Raw genomic sequence first — 19,603 nt, forward strand, 5'->3', positions numbered from 1 at the left:
AACATCTGAAAGATAAATATTATATATAATTACTTTAACGTCTTTCAGCTACCAGTAATACATTAACATCCCAATATTGCAAAGGAATCATGCAGACAAACCACAGTATATGCATGTAACAGGAAAAAAAGAAGAGTATACTTTGATGAAACGGCGTATGTGTAACACCACTAAAATTTTAACCAAGTGCGCTGGACAGCATACAAACATGAAATGTTATTCTTCAACTAAAGAAATAGGATATTCTAATTTTTAATGAAGCTCTGAACACTATGGCTAATTACATATTCGGTATTTTCAGAAAACACATATTTTGTTAAAATTTAAAAGACCTTCCATGCTGTATTAAATGTGAGATGATTTTTCCATGATAATCTTTTTTCCCAAAAGCTACCCAACAACATAATATATAATTGTAAGCAACTAATTTGAAATAATAAATTATATGTATTATCTGAAAATACTTCAACACTGGGACAGTCTTCTCATGGTTTAATACATTTAACTGCAAATGAAATATTCCTTTTTTTGGTTTACAAATATAGCCTTGCACTTTTCACATTGAGGTGTCTATAGCTGGGCACCTAAACAAGTGCCATGTACCTGAGCCCTGCAGCTGCTGGCAAATCAGACAAGCTTATTTAGGAGCTTAAACATATACATCACTGTATAACTCCAGGTATCCAAAGACTAAATATGGTTAACTCCAAAGCTATGAAAAGCTGAAAGATTAAGACAAGGACCAGCCCCATTCTCTTTCCTTGCTCACATGGTTCCACAGATTACAGTGGATAAGGGAAGCAGGAGGGGGCACTGACAACGCACTGGCGAGAAATTCTGCACATTGTCCAAAAGCAAAACTGCCAATTCCTTCTCACTCTTTGGAAAATGTTAATTCTTACTTATACTTTTTAATACACAGATGTAACTAATGACTGATAAAACAACTAACTAATGTGATCAGTATGGCACTTAGTGCTGAACAGTCACGCTGGTCCTGACCGGTGGAGTGCTTGCTGCTCGTTCTCTCTCTTTAGCAATTTCCATCTCTATTTTGGCCTTGATTTTATCCCAATCAACTTCCAGCTGTAAGAATAGGAAAGACAGTAGCTGCATGTTATTAAAAGTCTACTAATTTTCACATTTTATTAGAAGTCTACTAATGAAGAACATGAGTGTTTTAAGGTACAAGTTACAAAACAATTTGCTCACTCTTTACATAAGCCCCTTCTTGATGCACACAAATAGCTACAGTTAATACTAATGGGAGCTATGTGTGTAGATTACCTGGAGGGGCCTATGCCACATGTTCTGATAAAGAGTATGATCTCTTAGGTTCCCATTTTTGACATCAAACAGAGTTGAAACTTTGCAACAACAAATATCATATGTAAGGAGAAAATACTGATACAAGGAAATAAATTTAGATGAGCCCACTGGCCTTCTTCCAACTTAAAAACAAATGAAATCTATTTGTCACATCACTCAGAATTGAACCATTCATTAATGGTACATTAAGCAACTTCCCTCTCCTATACCAATAGTCCATCAAGCAAACTGATGGTATCTACATTAGTCATTTGATGGAAAAATAAGATTGCCACTTGATACTTGTTTTTTGTATTGACAAATGTTTCAGCTATGACTTGGCACTTTTCCACCTGCTGAAAAACATCATCTGTGACAGTACCCTGTTTCAGTGAAACTATGAACGTTAGACAGATGAAAAGGATTCAAATTGGCTCCCAGGTAGGTATGTCTCATTCTCATAGTCAAACACTGTTGGCATGCTGTTCATTTTTGACTGTAATACAGCTACATTGTCCAAACCAGCATCTTATCTCATTCTTTTGTTTTTTCTGCTAGCAGATTTCTGATTTCAGGCCAGGATTGATATGCATTAATAGCTGAACTCATGCACACTGGTGACTGTCACATTTAAAGAAAAAATCAGGGTTGGAGTGTTCTAGTCATGACAGTCCTGGAAATGTCTGAGGGGCAAGGACTTTTTATGATATCTTCTATAGGACCAACTGTATAGCTGGGAGAGCTACTGGACAAGCTTTCAAGCATCAAATGCCTGTCCTCACATGTAAGAAAGAGGGAGATGCAGGCTGAGCTAAGTGTCAGAGAAAATCCTTTCTTGCAATAGTCTGCTTGGAGGGATGGAGAAGACCTGTGAATTGGGAGTGACAAGGTGTTATGAAGAACCATTATAAAATTAAAAGTGCAGTGCAATTGCTTATTCTACTGCTTTCCTGACATCCCAGTCTATGCAGCTAATTCAAAGCACTTCCCTTGCCCTACTGCACTGCTCCCAGTCACATGCAGAAGAAGGAAACAATGCAGAAATCAAAACATATTTTAGACTGATTATGAGGATAAGTTACCCAAGAAGTATTACAAACAATTGCCCTTAATTCAATGGCAATCTTACTTCAACTTAACTCAGCTATATAGCCAAAAAAATAAACAACCTACTTATTCTCAACCCTCCTAGAGCCATTCAGTTTCACACCACTTGACACAGGTAATTTTTTTCAAATTATCTATATTTTTATATTGTTGCACATGACAGGAACATCAGAATGCCATTATGATAAAACTGATACTAACTGATGCCTAGTAGTCATAATGCTGGCCCACAATGGACTGCACTCTCAATACCCCCATTTCAAAAAATGAATACCTCTAAATCAAATCAGTGTAATGAATTTGGTACTGGTATTCCAATATCGGCCACTTGTGTTTCTCACTGTATTCATAATTCAGCAGCCCAACTGTCATGTACTCCTGATTAATATTACCACTGTGCATCCAATACATGCAATGTGGTACAAACAGTCGCAAGTAACGTTTTGGTCTATAGATATGATTCGCATTCAAGTCTTGCAATGCACATGACATTTTTTCTGGTTGCTCAACAACGTTCCATGGTTACTCTTCTGGGCTTGAACCCCAGCAGAACCTAAAATAAAGGTTATTCAGCTGTAACTGGAGTTCTTAGAGATGTAAGGACCTGCACCTAACATAGGAGGTATGCAGTCCCACTAGGGGAAACACCTTACTTGACTTGGTGCTGGCCACAGGGGAAGACTTGGTGGGAGATCTGCAGGTATAAGGTAACCTAGGAGATAGTGACCACCTGTTGATAGGATTCACTATGCGTCGTAAGGTGGGAAAGATAACTAGTAGGGCAGAAGTGTCAGACTTCTGGAAGGCCAACTTCAACAAGCTCAGGAGATTAGTTAGAGTAGGACTGAGGGGTAATAACATCCGGTGACATGGGAGTCCAGGAAGGGTGAGAGTTCCTCAAGGGACTGCTCCTGCGGGCACAGAGGGCTACCAACCCAGTACATATAAAGGGAAGCAGAAGAGCCAAGAAACCCTCTTGGCAGAGCAGGGAAATCCAAGAGCCTACAGGGGAAAAGAGAGGCTTACAGGTGATGGAAGCAGTGGACAGCCACCAAGGAGGAGTATATGTGCTTGGCTCATGCTTGCAGGGAAGCAGTGAGGAAGGCCAAAGCAGAAACAGAACTTAGGCTGGCAACAAAGATTAAGGGTAACAAAAAGTCCTTCTTTAAGTACGTAGGGAGTAGGAAGAAAGTGCAGGGTAACATAGGGCCGCTACGGGATGGACTAGGGCAACTCATAACAGATAGGATGGACAAAGCTGAGCTCTTAAACAGTTTATTTGCATCTGTGTTCCTGGTCATGGATACAAACACACCTCCCAACCAGACTTTAGTCTGGCTTGAGAAAGATACCAATCCACCAACAGTCAGTGCTGACTTGGTGAAGGGGCACTTGGAGGCGTTGAACGTATTTAAGTTGGCAGGCCCTGATGATCTTTACCCAAGGGTACTAAAGGAATTGGCCAGTGTCATAGCAAAACCACTGGCACAACTATTTGAGCATTCATGGAACTCAGGACAGGTCCCAGAAGACTGGAAAAGGGACAATGTGGTCACCATTTTGAAGAAGGGGAGGAAGGAGGACTGTGGTAACTATGGGCCGGTTAGCCTTACCTTATTCTTGGCAAGACGTTAGAAAAAATCATTAAGGATCACATTTGTGGGGGGCCAGCAGGTAATACTATGTTAAGAGGCAACCAGCATGGGTTTATAGCAGGCAGACCTTGCCTGACTAACCTGGTCTCTTTTTATGACTAGGTCACAAAGTGCTCAGATGCAGGAGTAGAGGTAGATGTTATTTACTTGGATTTTAAAAAAAGGCTTTCAACACGGTGCCACACCCAATTCTTACAAGTAAACTAACTGGCTGTGACATGGATTTTTTTCACAGTCAGGTGGGTGGAAAACTGGCTTATGGGACGCAGACAGAGAGTGGTGGTGGATGGGTTGGTTTCTAACTGGAGAGACATGGGCAGTGGTGTCCCCCAAGGCCCTGTCCTTGGACCAGTACTGTTCAATATCTTCATCAGTGATTTGGATGAGGGTGTAGAAAGCACCCTGTCCAAATTTGCAAATGACACCAAACTATGTTGTATAGTAAACACACTAGAGGGTAGGGAGCAAATTCAGGTGGATTTGGACAGACTGGGGAAGTGGGTGGATTAGAATAGGATGCAATTTAACAAAGATAAGTGCAAAGTGCTACACCTGGGGAGAAAGAATCACCAGTACACCTATAGACTGGAAAGTACCATTCTAAGTAGCACAGCAGTGGAAAGGGATCTCGGAGTCATAGTCAATGCAAAAATGAACATGAGTCACCAGTGTGACAAGGTAGTAAGCAAGGCTAACTGCACTCTGTCTTGCATTAGCAGGTGCATCACGAGTAGGTCTAGGGAGGTGATACTTCCCCTCTATGCGGCATTGGTGAGGCTGCAACTGGAGTACTGTGTCCAATTTTGGGTGCCACACTTCAAGAGGGATGTGCATAACCTGGAAAGGGTTCAGTGGAGGGCTATTCATATGGTTGAGGGCCTGTGGATAAGATCCTATGATGACAGATTGAGGGACCTGAATCTCTTCAGTCTCCACAAGAGAAGGCTGAGAGGTGATTTTGTTGCTGTCTACAAACTCATTGGGGTGGGGTCAGCAGGGAATAGGGGGTACTCTCTTTACCAGGGTGCCTCTTTGGGGTTACTAGAAAAAATGACCATAAACTGAAAGAGAGTAGATTAAGATTGGACATCAGGAACAAATTCTTTATGGTAAGGATTGCCAAAGTGTGGAACAGACTTCCAAGGGAGGTGGTGCTTTCTCCTACCTTGGAGGTGTTCAAAAGGAGATTAGACAAGCATCTGGCTGGAGCTTTTTGACCCCAACGCTCTTTGCTACCCAGAGCAGGGGTTGGACTTGATGATATAATAGGTCCCTTCTGAACCTAGAAATTTAAGAATTTCATAAATTCTATGTACATTTCTATGTACTATGTATATTTACACTCCTGGAATGTGTCAGTGGAACTTCTGATATGCTCCCTGACTTCTTTTCTCTATTCCTGAATATTTTGAGGGTGAAGTTCAGCTACAGTTCCTACCACTTCTGCCTGCAAGTCTGAGATTATAATTAGAACTCTTAAGAACATAGGAAGGTGAGCAGCAAGCATGAATACACAAAGTACATCTTAAAGAACACTGGTTACAAGTGTCTTCTGCATATTCCAACTCTTGGGGTATTTTAATAAACAATGCTTCCCTTCAAGAAAAAAATGACCAAAGTATTACTTAGCCAAATTAAACCTCAGATGTAGATGCAGTCCAAGAAGTAGTTTTATAAACACCTCTATGGAGCTCTACATTGCAATCCTGCAGATTATTTTAAGTGGAATGGGTGCCTAAAAGATATCATCAATATGACTAGGAATGCATCAGAGCACAAGATATTACATAAAAAACTGAGGTTGTAGAATCAGAGAAGTAAGGCTGAAAGGGATCTCCATAGGTCATCTAGCCTAACCCCCACCTGAGGAAGGATCATCCTTATCCAAAACATCCTATACAAATCATTACCTAAACTATCAGACAAACTACACAATCAGCCCTGACACAACTACAAGATATAACACCTGAACCTGCCACACGTAAAGCAGGGGGACCACAGCAGCCAATGTCCTGCTGATGCAAAGGTTGTTAAAACACACTCAAGAGATCCAAGGAAGAGGACCACACCCCCCACTACAAAGGAAGGCAAAAACCACCACAGTCCGTACTGATTTCACCATGGGGTAAAATTATTTCCTGACCCCAAATACAGTGATCAATCTGGCCCTGAGCAGAGGGGCAAGACCCTCTAGCCAGGAACCCCTTGTTTTAAGTCACAGCAGGAGTGTGGGCACAACCTTCTGATAAGGTCCATTAATCTGAGAAAGAATATCACTCTTTGATGTGGGACTTGGCAGTGGCTTTCTGACAGAAAAGCTGTACCATTCTGCAAGCCAAACTGCCTCTACAAAAGGAATCTTTTCTTGGGTAGTAAGATTGACCTTTTCTAGCCTTGCAACAAGCTGGTCTTCAGAGATAAGCACATTAGCTATTTTTCTCTGTTCCGCTAGGTATGAGTTTTGCAAATACAGCCATCTTTGTCCAAAGACATTATTTTTACTATGCCAATACATTATGGTAACTGAACAGTTTTTGGCACAAAATGTACAAATTAGATTTTTGCTTGGAACTTCCTAAGCTTCTCAGAACTAAGTCTGGGGGTGTTAACTTCTCCTCACAGAGTTTATGACTATCGTGGTGGGCCTGATTCTCAATAGATACAAAAGTTCAGAATCATTTTTAGTTATAAGAGGTTTCTTAGTGCTTGGAACTTAAAGCCATCTGTTTCAGTGGTCTCGTCTCTCTTCCCCCCAGGTCTATGCGCACTCATCCACAAGATGTACTGGATTAGGAGGCCTTGACTGCTAGAACCTCTTGCAGCAGCAGTGTGTGGAATCTGTTCTATTGCTCTTTCTGCCTTCTTGAAGTGAAAGTACTACAGACTGAATTATCTTGAGGAGAGGTGAACCTCCCAGCCAGCTAGGTATCTTACACTTGCTTGCTTGCTTACTTTTTTAATTAATACATCACCCTTAAATGCCAAAAGCTAATTACCATAGAAAGCTAAGCACACTAATAAAATGGCACTATCCAAACAAAGGACCTGGAGTCAAGAGCCTGGACCTGATATGCAATCCATTGGACACAGTAGTTGGAAGGAACTGAAGTGGTCAGATGACCTGAACCCCATATATAACTTCACACTCAGGACATTTGGGACCAGTCAGGAAGTGGCAGGAGGGGTCAGGAACACACTCCAAAGAACACTGCTATTAAAAGGTCCCACTATTACAGTTTGTACCACTGGTACATCCCAGATGTAAAAATATGCTGAAGATACATGAAGATGCCTGCTTCTAGCACATGATCAAAATCGTTCCTTCTTAGCCTTTAAGAACATACAAAATGCTAATCAACCAACCAACTGAGGTTAATATCTTTGTTTTCAACTAACCTGATCTACCGCAATTCTGAATAGGAATTATAGGGATTCTATAGAATTGTATACCTATGAAATCTATTTTAGTAATGTATTTATCATATACAACGTAACAGTTCAAGACTGGTTGTTATTTTTTTGTCTGGATACCCTTAGAGATTAATCACTGTTAATATCTGTACAATAATCACCAAACTCAGGACCAACTCCCTGTTCATTCTTGCATCTGCACAGTCCCTGCAAGTTTCAAAATTTGCACGCACACATTTTATGTCCTCTAGTAAATATTGTCCACAAATGTTACCAGTTATGAATTAAACTATTAATCTATACCCAAAGTCAGATACATCAATATGTAACAACAAACATTTGGCTCTACACTGAATTGAAAGACATAAATGTGCACGCACTTTTTCTTATGTGCACAATTTTATGACTACAAAAAGTAAGCTGACCTTCTGAAAATGTAGGATAAATTCCCCAGAGAATACTTACACCTTCAGCATACTGTAAAAATTGTTTATTAGTTTCTTTTTTACCAAAATCTTCCAGGAACTTCTGTCGATAAGCCAGAACTGTATCAACATGTGTCTTGTGTTTTACTGCTAGTTCTAGTGCCCTAAAATCAAACAAAAATGGGCTTGTCATATTGTATCAACATACTGGCATAGCTATATTCTCTTTGGCTTTCTAAAAAGATATGATTTACAGTGATAGACAGATCTTCCTGATGCAAAGTGCCAAGCATTTTTGCATTAGTATTAATAAAAGGTGGTGGAAAGTAGCCAACTTCTCTGAAATGGACAGTGTATTTTATGTTGCTCATTATGACAACTAACATTTTATTTCTGTACATTTTCTAAGCCTATTATGGACACATGACAACAGGAAACTTTATTAAAAACAGAAATTGAAAAAAAAATCTTTTTTACTGTTGATTGTAATCATATCACTATAAAAGAGTTGATAATTAATTAATTAATTATTGCTGTGAATAAAAAAATCTCTTGGCTCTTGAATAGTATCACCATACATATTCATAACATATACAAGTCAGCACTTTTAAAGATATGAAGATGGGAAGGTTCAGCAACTGCAACAATAAATTGTAAATCTGGGCATAATTTCTAAGTGATATAAAAATAATTGTAAAAGCTTAGAAATGGGTAGTTCAAACATTTTTCCAGGTGAGATATTTTTGGCAACACTACCAATATCAGACTGATAATGTGCTTGCCAGATAAAAAAATCTGATTAGTCGAGTGGGATAGAATACTTATGAATATTTGTACTATATGCATTGTGATAATATTTTCTAAATTACTATAAAATATGCAAATGAAATTCTGAACATACCAACATACTACAATTGCTTATTTTTTTCCTAGAAAGTACATTTACAAATTCAGATTGAAAAGTGGTTTAAGTCCCTTGTTCTACCTTATTTTAAGTATCTTATTTATCCAAATTCCAGATGACTTAAAATTTAAGATGGCCCTCCAATAATTAGATTCTATACATGGAAAATTATAAATTTATTATGAGTTTCCATGCATAGAATCTTATTATTAGAGGATCACCTTACATTCATAACTCCCACCCTCCACTGCTATGGTAGGAAAAGCAGCCAGACCTCTGCCTGCCCTTTTCTCACCTGCCTGGGTCCAGCTCCATGCTTGTGCCTGCTCCCCCACCACTTACCCCTGCCACATCTCCTACCCGCTTCTCCCCCACCCCTTGGCTCCCCATGCCTATTCCTGACTCCCTGTTGCCTATCTGCCTGCAATGCTTGCCCCTGCCACTTATTTCTGCAGTGGGTGCAGCTCCAGATCCAGCTCCAGGCAGGTAGAGACTGAAGCAAGAGCCGAAGGTAAGTGGCGGCAGTGGGCAGGAAGAACACAAGCAGCCAAATGGGTGGGCAGGCTGCACACAGTCTTCCCCATACACCCTCAGCTAGAAGCAGGAGCTTTTTGTGGTGACAGGAGAAGTTGGAAACTTTCCCTACTCCTGTGGGCTTTTTGTTCTCACCATGAGACAATTAGAATGAGGAGAACAAAACCCTCTAGAGACTCTTTGTCTTTTGATAGCAGCACCAGTTTTTAAAGGGTCTGCTGAACATGTAAACCTCAAACACTCCTGCGATGAGATTTACACCCTTGGGCAAACATGAGAAATTGTTTGATTTTTTATTTAAGAACAAAAATTCTTAACTCATATTTTCTCTCCCAATGACATAATACCAGCTAGTGAAGCCATATACCTGCTTTAAGCAAGATATTTCAAAGCATCTTTATTTTTAGAGACCCACATAAATCATAATTTTTGCTGATGACTCATTTTTTCCTTCTCTATTTATGAAGAAGTTAAAATGCCTTTCAAAAGCGTCTCTGAGGGTACTGTAGATAATTACAGTATGAAGGGGTAGAAACACTGGCATATTCCCTTAACTACAGAAAGAATACTTACTTTAAAAACAAGAAATCTAACATTATAATAATGTATTTCTTTATTTAGCAATTGATATATGATTTAATTCAAGATCTTGGCAACTATAGAGAAAAAATATTAATTTTTTAAATATTTAAAATGTCACCTCAGTAAAATTATTAACACTAACAGCAGCAGTATGTTGAGAGAAATACTACCTATTCCAGTTGTAAAGATTAATGTTGACTTGAATAGCTTGATAAATAAGGCCAGCTTGTAGAAGCAAGGTTTCAGCATCTTGTACATTTCCACTGAACAGCAGTATATGAGCCATCCTTGATTCTTTTGATGGAAGATCTTTGATTGAATTGATGTACTGAACTTTGTCAATCTGTTACAAAGAAGTGTGACAGTTTAACGAAATAAACTAACTAAATCTGCATTGCAATCAGTTAGCTAAGAATAGTTAAACCCCAACTACTTACCTCTCCAATTGCTGCATAGGCTATTTCTGCTGTTGTCATGTCCTTGTTAGCAACTGCCATTGCAGCTAAACATGCCCACATTGTTTGATCCTAAAATTAAAACAAAATAAAAGGCCTAAAATTTCTTAAATTGCATATTATAATGAAACACAGTTCTCTCAAAGAGTTCAGGGAGGATGTTCACCTGGTGAAAATTATGCATGGGTACATAACTGTGAAAGTTTTCTCAGTTCCCTACACACTGGTTCTGGATGTCTCACTAGTACAATCATGACATTATTTTTCAGTTACTACCCAATACAAAAACTCCTATGCTGTAATGAGCTTATACTGATTTACAGCCTACTACAGAGCATAGATTTGCATAATTGTATGCCTATGTCTCTGTAAATAACAAATATGAAAATCTCTCAACTCTTGTTCTTACAATCTCATATTTAAATGAAACAGAAATACCCAAGAAGAAGTTGCTGTAGTTTTAAATCTTAATTAAAATAGATTTGTTAACACAATTTTAAAATGCATTGTTTACCATAGTGTGGACAGGCCCTTATAAGCAACATGAAAATCCTACCTACTTAAAGTACAGTAAACACATATGCTAGGTATATCCAAACTACTCTCTTTAGATCACTGATACTTTGGCATGTAACTATATAAACAAGTCATGCTGAGTTCACTAGGGTGCATAAAGCTAACCCTCCTATCTGCAAGACTTGGGCCTTACACTGTTCCTAAATCATTTCTTTATTATTAACTTAAACAAGAACAAATTTAAATGTCTGTCTGTGCTTGTATCAGAATTTCTCTCTTTCTTGGAATTTCCCCGGCAAGATTGCCCTAAATGTCTCTTCACTCAGAAAACTGCTCAAACTTATGCCTCCGATCAACTTTCGAAATGCAATGTAAATAAAACTGTATTATTCCTGACAGGTTTGTAGGCAGGCAGGAGCAGGTAAGGAAAGATGATGAAAGGGAGCAGGAAGGTAAGAAAACACAGACAGAAAGGGGATGAAAAAAGCTCTGAAACTTTTAAATAATTTCTCTTTTAATCAGTCCTAATGCTTAACCACCCCTAAACTCACTAGACACGTGCAGTGCAAAGATAGTAAACAGCTGCAAGAAATTATGACTATCAAAAGCCTATATGATTAAGAAAATATAATTACATGAAAAGAGATTTTAAAAAATGTAAATCTATAGGGAAAGAATATTTTAAAATTTACCACTTATAATAAATGGCTTATATATGCTCATGATTTAGACTGATTTTAAAAAATTTCAAGAGAACGGCAGATGTAAGAAGGGGTGCACTGAAATTACACAGAGTCATTTAATTAAGCACTGCATTTAAAATTATAACCATCAAATACTGGAAAAAACCTCAGTATAAATACCGAAGCAAATGGTGACTTAGACTTCTAAAAATTGTATATATAGATATATATATAGATATCTAACCCTCTATATCTATCTATATATAGATATCTATCTATATCTAACATTTATCGGCCTATTTATTTATCCAAATACAGTAAAAGCTTTGTTATCCGGCACCCATGCCGCTCAGTGAGTGGCCCAAACAGGCATCTTTGCCTGTTCAGGCCGCCGCTTCTCCTGCCCCTCCCGCAGCATTGCCACCCCTCCCTTTGGACCCTGAGGGACAGGGAGGTGGGCCCCGTGCAGCCTGCAGTGCCCTGGGCCATGGGGGCTGGGCTGCTTTGCCCCGGGCCGTGGGCGCTTGGAGAAACTGGAAGTGCCACGGTGGCCACTTCCAGTTTCAATTTACCTTACAAGCCAGCATGCCGGTTAATAGAACATGCCGGCTTGTAAGGTGCCAGTTTATGGAGCTTTTACTGTACTACAAAAACACAGGAAAATCTGATTAATTCATCACTCCAAATGGATAGGTAATGACGACTGATTATCCATAAGTGACTAATGTTGTGTAGTTAGCTATTTTGCAGTTAGCCAAGAACAAAGTCCTGAACTTGGAACAGAATAATTGTATGCTCAAATATGGACTGGGGAATGATTGGCTAGGCTGTAGTACTGCAGAGAAGGACCAGGGGGTTACAGTACACTATAAGTTGAATATGTGTCAAGAGTGTGCTCTTGTTGCAAGAAAAAAGGTCAAAAGTATACTGGGTTGTATTAACATTAATTGTTACTTGGAAATCAAGGGAAATGATTCTTCCACCTTATGTGGCACTGGTGAGACCTCACTTGGGAATCCTGTGTCCAGTTTTGGGTCCTACATTTCAAGAAGGTTGTGGACAGTTTGTATCCAGCACAGAGCGGCACAAATTATTATGGGCTTGGGATGCACGACTTATGAGGAAAGGCTGGAAAAAATATGGTTATTTAACTTGAAGAAGAAAAGAATGAGTGAGGATTTGAAAACACTCTTCAAATACTTCAGAGGTTCTATTACAGTGAGAATGGAGATGGGCCTTTTTTCTGTGGGCATAGAAGACAGAACCAAGAATAATGGCCTAGAGCTTCAGCAGAGGAAATTCAGGTTAGAGATTAGGAGGAATTTTCTGACTATGAGGGTGGCCAAGCACTGGAAAAATCTAGCTAGAGAAGTTGTGGAATCTCTATCACTAGAAATTAGTCAAGAGGATGTGAGACAGAAAATTGGCTGAGATGGCTTTAATCAACAATGATCCTGCCTTGAGTAGAGGGCTGGACTAAGTGACTTTGTGATGTCCCTTCCAGCTCTATTTTTCTACAATTCTATGATTTTCATCTTTTTATAGCTGTATCTTGCATACTATACTAAGTCATAGGTAATAATAATATGATTTGACTTTTATAATGGTGAAAACTAGATATACAAAAAATCCAAGTATAAGTTCTACATATTCTGGCTTGCATACGAAAACTGTATGATTACAGAGATAAACAGACACTGTACTGTTCCTCACCATAAAAATTCCAAGTGCTCACTATGCAAGAATTACATGGTTACAATGAAATAAAATAATCAGTCAAAGCTTTTTGCTTTACAACTTTACATATACCAATCGCCAAAATAGAATTCTACAAAATGTAACAGTAGATTAGCTATGTCTGGTGAGCTAAGAAAAGCTGTAGAACATCAGATGGCTTGCTTAGCAAGTACCACAGAGGACAAGTAACTAACTATAAACCAACTACTTATCAGGAATAAATTCCACTGCAATTTAGTACATGTACATATTTGGAAATGATTACTTATGCTTTAAAGTATGGTAACAGAATCATAGAAAGTTAGTGTTGGAAGGGCCCTCAGGAGGTCATCTACTCCAACCCTCTGCTCAAAGCAGGACCATCCCCAAAAATATCATCCCAGCCAAGGCTTTGGTCTAGCTGGGTCTTAAAAACCTCCACGGATGGAGATGCCACAACCTCTCTGGGTAACCTGTTCCAGTGCTTTACTACCTTCATAATGAGAAAGTTTTTCCCCATATCTAGCTTAAATGTCCCTTGCTGCAACTTGAGACCATTGCTCCTTGTTCTGTCACCTGCCACCACTAAATGGTTCTCAAACTTTTGTCATTTGTGGAACTCTAAAATATTTTGAATGGAGGTATGGACCCTCTGAATTGTAAGTGTGGGCATACGCACACTTTTTATTGATCACATTCATCTTTTGTGGAGCCCTTAGACAGTCTGCAGACCACCCCAGATTCTGTGGACCACAGGTTGAAGACCACTGGTATATCTCCATCTTTTTGTAACCACCTTTCATGTAGCTGAACGCTGCTATAAAATCCCCTCTCAATCTTCTCTTCTCTAGACTAAACAAGCTCAGGTTCCTCAGCCTCTCCTCATAAGTCATGTGCCTCAGCCCCCTAACCATTTTTGTTGCCCTCCACTGGACTCTTTCCAATTTGTCTACATCCTTTCTGCAGTGAGGGGTCCAAAACTGGACACAGTACTCCAGATCTGGCCTCAACAGTGCTGAATAGAGAGGAATAATCAGTTCCCTTAATTTGCTGGCAATGCTCCTACTAATGCATCCCAATATATCATTAGCCTTCTTCGCAACAATGGCAAACCGTTGACTCATATTCACCTTATCATCCACTGTAACCCCAGGTCCTTCTCTGCAGAGCTGTTGCCTAGCCAGTCAGTCCCCAGGCTGCTGTACTTGTGTATGCGATTGTGCAGGACTAAGTGCAGGACTTTGCACTTCTCCTTATTGAACCTCATGAGATTTTTTTTTTTTTTTGGTCCAATCCTCCTCTCTGAATGGTAACCCTACCCTCTACCACTATTCCCCATAGTTTGGTGTCATCTCCAAACTTGCTGAGGGTGCACTCCATCCCATCTTCCAGGTTGTTGCTGAAGTTATAGAACGATAGACCCCAAGACTGACCCCTGGGGCACTTCACTTGATACCAGCTGCCATCTTCTGAGACCTACAATCCAACCGCATTTCTATTCATCTTACAATCCATTCATTTAATCCATACTTCCTTAACTTCCTTACAAGAATGTTGTGGGAGACTGTATCAAAAGCCTTGCTAAAGTCAAAGTATATTGTGTCCACTGCTCTCTCAGCATTCACAAAGCCAATCATCATACAAGGCAATCCTTCTTGGTAATCCTTCCGTGACATTTTGGATCCGGGCTCTTGGCAAGCAGTAGAACTCCAGAGACAACAGGTCAGGCCAACAAATGGATGCCTCTATCCCCCAACAGAAGAGAGTCTCCAACCACCACCATCACTCATCATTTTCTTTTGGTGGCAGTGGTCTTAATCTTCCCAACCTTGGGGATGTCTGGTCTGGCTGCCTCCACCAACAGAACATGGTCCTCCTCCTCTGCTGCTAGGGCTCCATACCTGTTCTCTAAGCAAACTGTTACAGCTGGAGATGAAGATCTCTGCTTGCTGCCAGAGGTCACAAGCTTCCAACTTCCATCTTCCTGGAAGTCCATGTCTTCTTCCTTCTCTAGCACTGCCTCTGGCAGTTCTTCCTCCACAGTTCTGGAGGTCTCCTTCAGCACTGAATCAATGACATTTTCATGGCAGAGGATGCTTCAGAGCCTTGCCACCTCCTCCTGTAATTCTCTTGCCTGATCCCTGAAGAACACTACTAGGAGATACCACTAACATCACAAGCACTCCCCTACATGGCTGTCACTTGGAGGAACCTGCAAGTCATAGTCACCACAGCACCAAACCAGGACCTGGGCAGAAGCCTCAACAGTGAGCACCACTTCCTGGACAGGAACCTAGCATTGGCGATGTGTAGGGGGTGCACATGCAACCCCTGAGATTGCTGTACACCCCCTGGAAATGCCAGCCGCAAAACCAGAAGTGCCGGCAGAAGTGCACTTCTGGTTTTGCCACTGGTGCTTTCGCACTTGGCGATCAGCCTCTGGGGGACCCCTCATCAGTGGTCTGGTGCCCTCCCAGACTTGGGAGGCACCAGTTGCTCATGGATGTAAGCAAAGGAAAAGCTGGCAGTGGCAATGGCTTTGGCATTTCGACATCCTCCAGCCATTTCTCTAGGTCTCTTAAACCACTGCCTCTCTCTTCCTGTCCCTCTTTTCAAGCAAGCTCCCCCGTAAGGCAGCCTGTTTTCTGCTTCTTGGTCCCAAAAGGTTCCCTTTTCCCTGCTTCCTCTCACCAAACTGACAGTGAAGGAAGGTGAGAGAGAGTTTCCAGGCAAACTCCCTAGCAAACTCCCCCTCGCTCAGAACTCTAGTTACGCATGGGGCTTAAGTATTGCTCTAACTCCTGAGTTTTCACTACTTACACTAAATATATGTAGGTTAGCTACTCTTTATTAAAGAAAGAGCAAAGGCTCCCCTTCAAAGAGGGATTGACAGACTGACCCACAAACTGACTTACAAACTGCTTAATGAATAATGATTTAAGCAAAGTGTTTTGTACACAGGTCAACAGGATTCTAGCAGGGATTTAGGGCACTGACACATAGTGACATGTTATCCCAGTGATTAATTAACCAGGCTTCACTGTAGTTTTAAGACACAGTATCAATTTTAAATCATGATAATATATATTCTTTTGTACATGTACACACACAACACTATCAAACTCACCTCATCCATTGTTGTTGTCTAAATTAGCAGAAAGTGATGAAAAAAAAAATGAAAGAAAAGAAATGTAAAAAAGATATGCTACTCTACAATATTAGGCAACTGTATGGGGTCACAAAGCATTTTTATAATACCAACTGTGTAAAGGTCAGTTCTGAAAAGAATTATGTTCATTAGTAACTTTCCCATGCTGAATAGGTGTAGTAAGTGAACAGCTGAGTAAAATACATGACTTTGTAAGTTTTTTCCATATCATCTCTAAAATAAAAAGGAAAAACTATGCAGTAAAGAAACTACTTGAAGAAAGATACTAATTTATAGCATTTTCTTATATAATTACCATTCCCATAAAATAATCCTTAAAATGTAAATGAAAAACAAACAATTGTAATTGTACCATATATTATTAAGAATTACCTTAACAAATCGACACAATCTGACTGCATCTGCCCATTTTGAACTGCTAATATATTCATGAAGAATAGCTGGATAAGGTGATACATTGAGATGAATAAGTGAGCCATCAGCTCTTCTAATTGTTACTTGATTTCCCACAAAACGTATAATCTGGGGATTTTTGCTAAATTCACTGTTGAAAAAAATGTAGATAAAGTACATTTTATAATCCTTCATGCTAAAAAATAACAATTTAAAGCAACTGGTGGTTTTAAAACTAGTTAATAATTATTATATTGTAAACTTCTTTTACTTTTGATCTAAATGGAAACATCGACATTCAACTGCTAAAGTATATGTAGTAGAGTTTAAAGATGAAAACAGGGTCAGATTTTTAAAGAGAGTGACCAGCAATCAAAATTGATTATGCAACCTATCACATGCAACCATTGACTAAAAGTGCAAATACCAATTGGGTATCTGTGCATAAGCTGGACTTACACATACAAGTAGTGCTCGTATATATACAGATACAGGTAAAATTCTCTTGGCTCTGCTAAATTAAATTATGAAGTTAGGTGTACATTCCAGAGCATGAGTGTAATTATATGCCAAAGACAGGACTATAAGAGTATTATGTTTATTATTATATTGGTAGACATCATCTCCCAGGTTGTAGAAAATACCATTATGCTGCACTAGAACAATAATAACCCAACGTTATACTAAGGTGACCACAAATTTCTTCAGATAAAATCTTTAACAGTTCTAGTTACAATTCAGAATTTTTAACATATCCATTAGCTATGTTTTTCAAAACAATTTTCTGCTAAAATGCAAGAAATGTGATTAAGACTCAAGGTTTTGTATCTATGTTGAAGATTCCTTTGAAAAGCATTTGTTACTATTTAAATTAGTTAATCATTAAATTTATAGTCTGCAAAATATAATATATTGCAATGACCCTAACACTGCATTACCCTAGATTCATGGAAGAGCTGGAGGCTGAGTCAAAGCAAGAGAAGCATACAAGAAAATGCAGCGTGATGACTATGGAGAAAAGACTGAGCAGCTAGTACTGTGGAACAGGAAGGCTAAGAACTGGGAAATATACCCCTCATGCTTCCAGTAACTGCAGTACGAGGTCAGAGGTCTTGTCCTACTATTAGGACAGCAAGACTCTTATTGTATTGCGTTTCAATTGAGTTGCTTCAGAGGGTAAGTGAAAAAATGTTAGTTTAGCTTTCACTGTAATTGCTAAAACAATTGTGCATTACGTATTTATATTTTTAATCCTGGCAGCCCTAATAAAGAAATAACAATTACTTGAAGCATCTGAGTATGTATGGGAACACAGTGATGACTAGAGTTAGTATAGACTAGTGCTTGGAGCTTCTAAGCTCTGAACATACAAAACATGGTACCAAACTTCTAGATATTCTGGCGTGTCAGAGTATTCACAGCAATAACTGGCAATGTGAGTGGTTGCAGTATTTTCAGTTCTTATTCAACAAGAGCTGTGGAATAGCTTTGAAAAACCAAGTGTTAGTTGAAAACTAAACTGAAATAATTCTAAGGGAAAAGCCATTACAGAAACTTTTGGGTACATGATTTTAGTCACATACTCCAACTTCAGAAATATGCCAGAGAAGATGCTTCATGAAACACCTCTGTGGTTTATCTCAAACCATTAATTCAGCACACCTTCACCAGTGTATTTCCAGGTTTGGAAGAGGCACACATGACCAGGTGGCTGAGGCATGTTCAAGACCAGCCTGGCACGGATACGTTGCCACTGCAGTGTAGACTTATTCATAGCATATCAGGACAAAGAAATAGAACCCACCTACCACCAGGCCCTTTGCTTTGCTGTTCCTTCCCTTTTACCTGAACTGTAGCAGTGTTGTAGCTGTGACGGTTCCCTGAAGAATTTCTCTGGCATATTTCTGAAGTTGGCATATGGGTGTGCAAGCAGATAGCAGCGGTATACATGGAATGGCCCACTCAGGACATGCTGTCACTGCAGGATAGACATGCACTATATCTTTGGACAAATCATTTATGGTAGATGGCATATTTTAATAAATATCCCACTTCTGTACCTCGTTAGGGTGTGGCAAGGTTTAATCTCATTGTAAAACATCTTAAGAACCTTGTAAAACATTTGCAGAGCCCATTCACTGATAGCCTGCCCTCTTCCCACCAGGGACAGGGAACTGCTGTGCCAATTGAGCTGCAAACCCCAGTCTGTGCTGGGCTCCAGCTCTGCTCTCTGGCAGGCTATCATGGAGTCAATTTTCCCTCTGTACTTTTGGAGGACAGGGAAGCAGAACAATGAGGGATGCTGGCAGAGCAAGAAACCGTTTGGGTGAACATAGAAGTGACCATTTTTGCCTGATCAGGCCACAGAAAGCAGTCTATAGTCATGACCAAACACAAGTGCATGGCTGCAGACTGCTTAAAAAATGTCATAGATTTCATAGACATTAAGGCTGGAAGGGACCTCGGAAGATCATCGAGTCCAGCCCCCCGTCCTAGGGACAGGAAGTCAGCTGGGGACACAGGATCCCAGCAAGATAAATATCCAATTGACTCTTGAAGGAATCCAGAGTAGGTGCTTGCACCACCTCTGGCAGCAGTCTGTTCCAGGTCTTGGGGGCTCAGACTGTAAAGAAGTTTGTCCTTATGTCCAGCCTGAAACAGTCTTGGAGAAGTTTGTGACTGTTTGACCTTGTCATCCCAAGGGGTGCTCTTGTGAACGGATGTTCCCTCAGATCCTGATGCACA

General features: G+C 39.8%; 1 protein-coding gene and 1 long non-coding RNA gene across 4 annotated transcripts in view; one reads left to right on the forward strand and one right to left on the reverse strand.

The window, feature by feature from the left end:
* LOC109287936 overlaps window positions 1-18,141 on the forward strand; it is a 54,492-nt gene extending 36,351 nt beyond the window's left edge. The window contains exons 3-5 of one of the 3 annotated variants that reach the window (XR_002095014.1): window positions 1,640-1,753; window positions 6,827-6,995; window positions 17,802-18,141. This is a non-coding gene — a long non-coding RNA (uncharacterized LOC109287936). The remainder of the gene's footprint in view (window positions 1-1,639; window positions 1,754-6,826; window positions 6,996-17,801) is intronic. The other 2 variants (XR_002095013.1, XR_002095012.1) reach the window with 2 other exon arrangements.
* The window catches only part of IFT80 (intraflagellar transport 80), a 179,819-nt gene continuing 160,216 nt past the window's right edge, over window positions 1-19,603 (reverse strand). Inside the window, exons 15-19 of the mRNA XM_019503222.1 lie at window positions 16,838-17,009; window positions 10,364-10,453; window positions 10,097-10,269; window positions 7,947-8,070; window positions 1-1,086 (exon numbers count right to left, since the gene is read on the reverse strand). Of these exons, the coding sequence (XP_019358767.1) occupies window positions 973-1,086; window positions 7,947-8,070; window positions 10,097-10,269; window positions 10,364-10,453; window positions 16,838-17,009 (673 nt within the window). The 3' untranslated portion in view covers window positions 1-972. The remainder of the gene's footprint in view (window positions 1,087-7,946; window positions 8,071-10,096; window positions 10,270-10,363; window positions 10,454-16,837; window positions 17,010-19,603) is intronic.

The sequence above is a fragment of the Gavialis gangeticus genome, unplaced genomic scaffold (genome assembly GCF_001723915.1).
Source record: "Gavialis gangeticus isolate Ggan-Ray unplaced genomic scaffold, GavGan_comp1, whole genome shotgun sequence".
NCBI lineage: Eukaryota > Metazoa > Chordata > Crocodylia > Gavialidae > Gavialis > Gavialis gangeticus.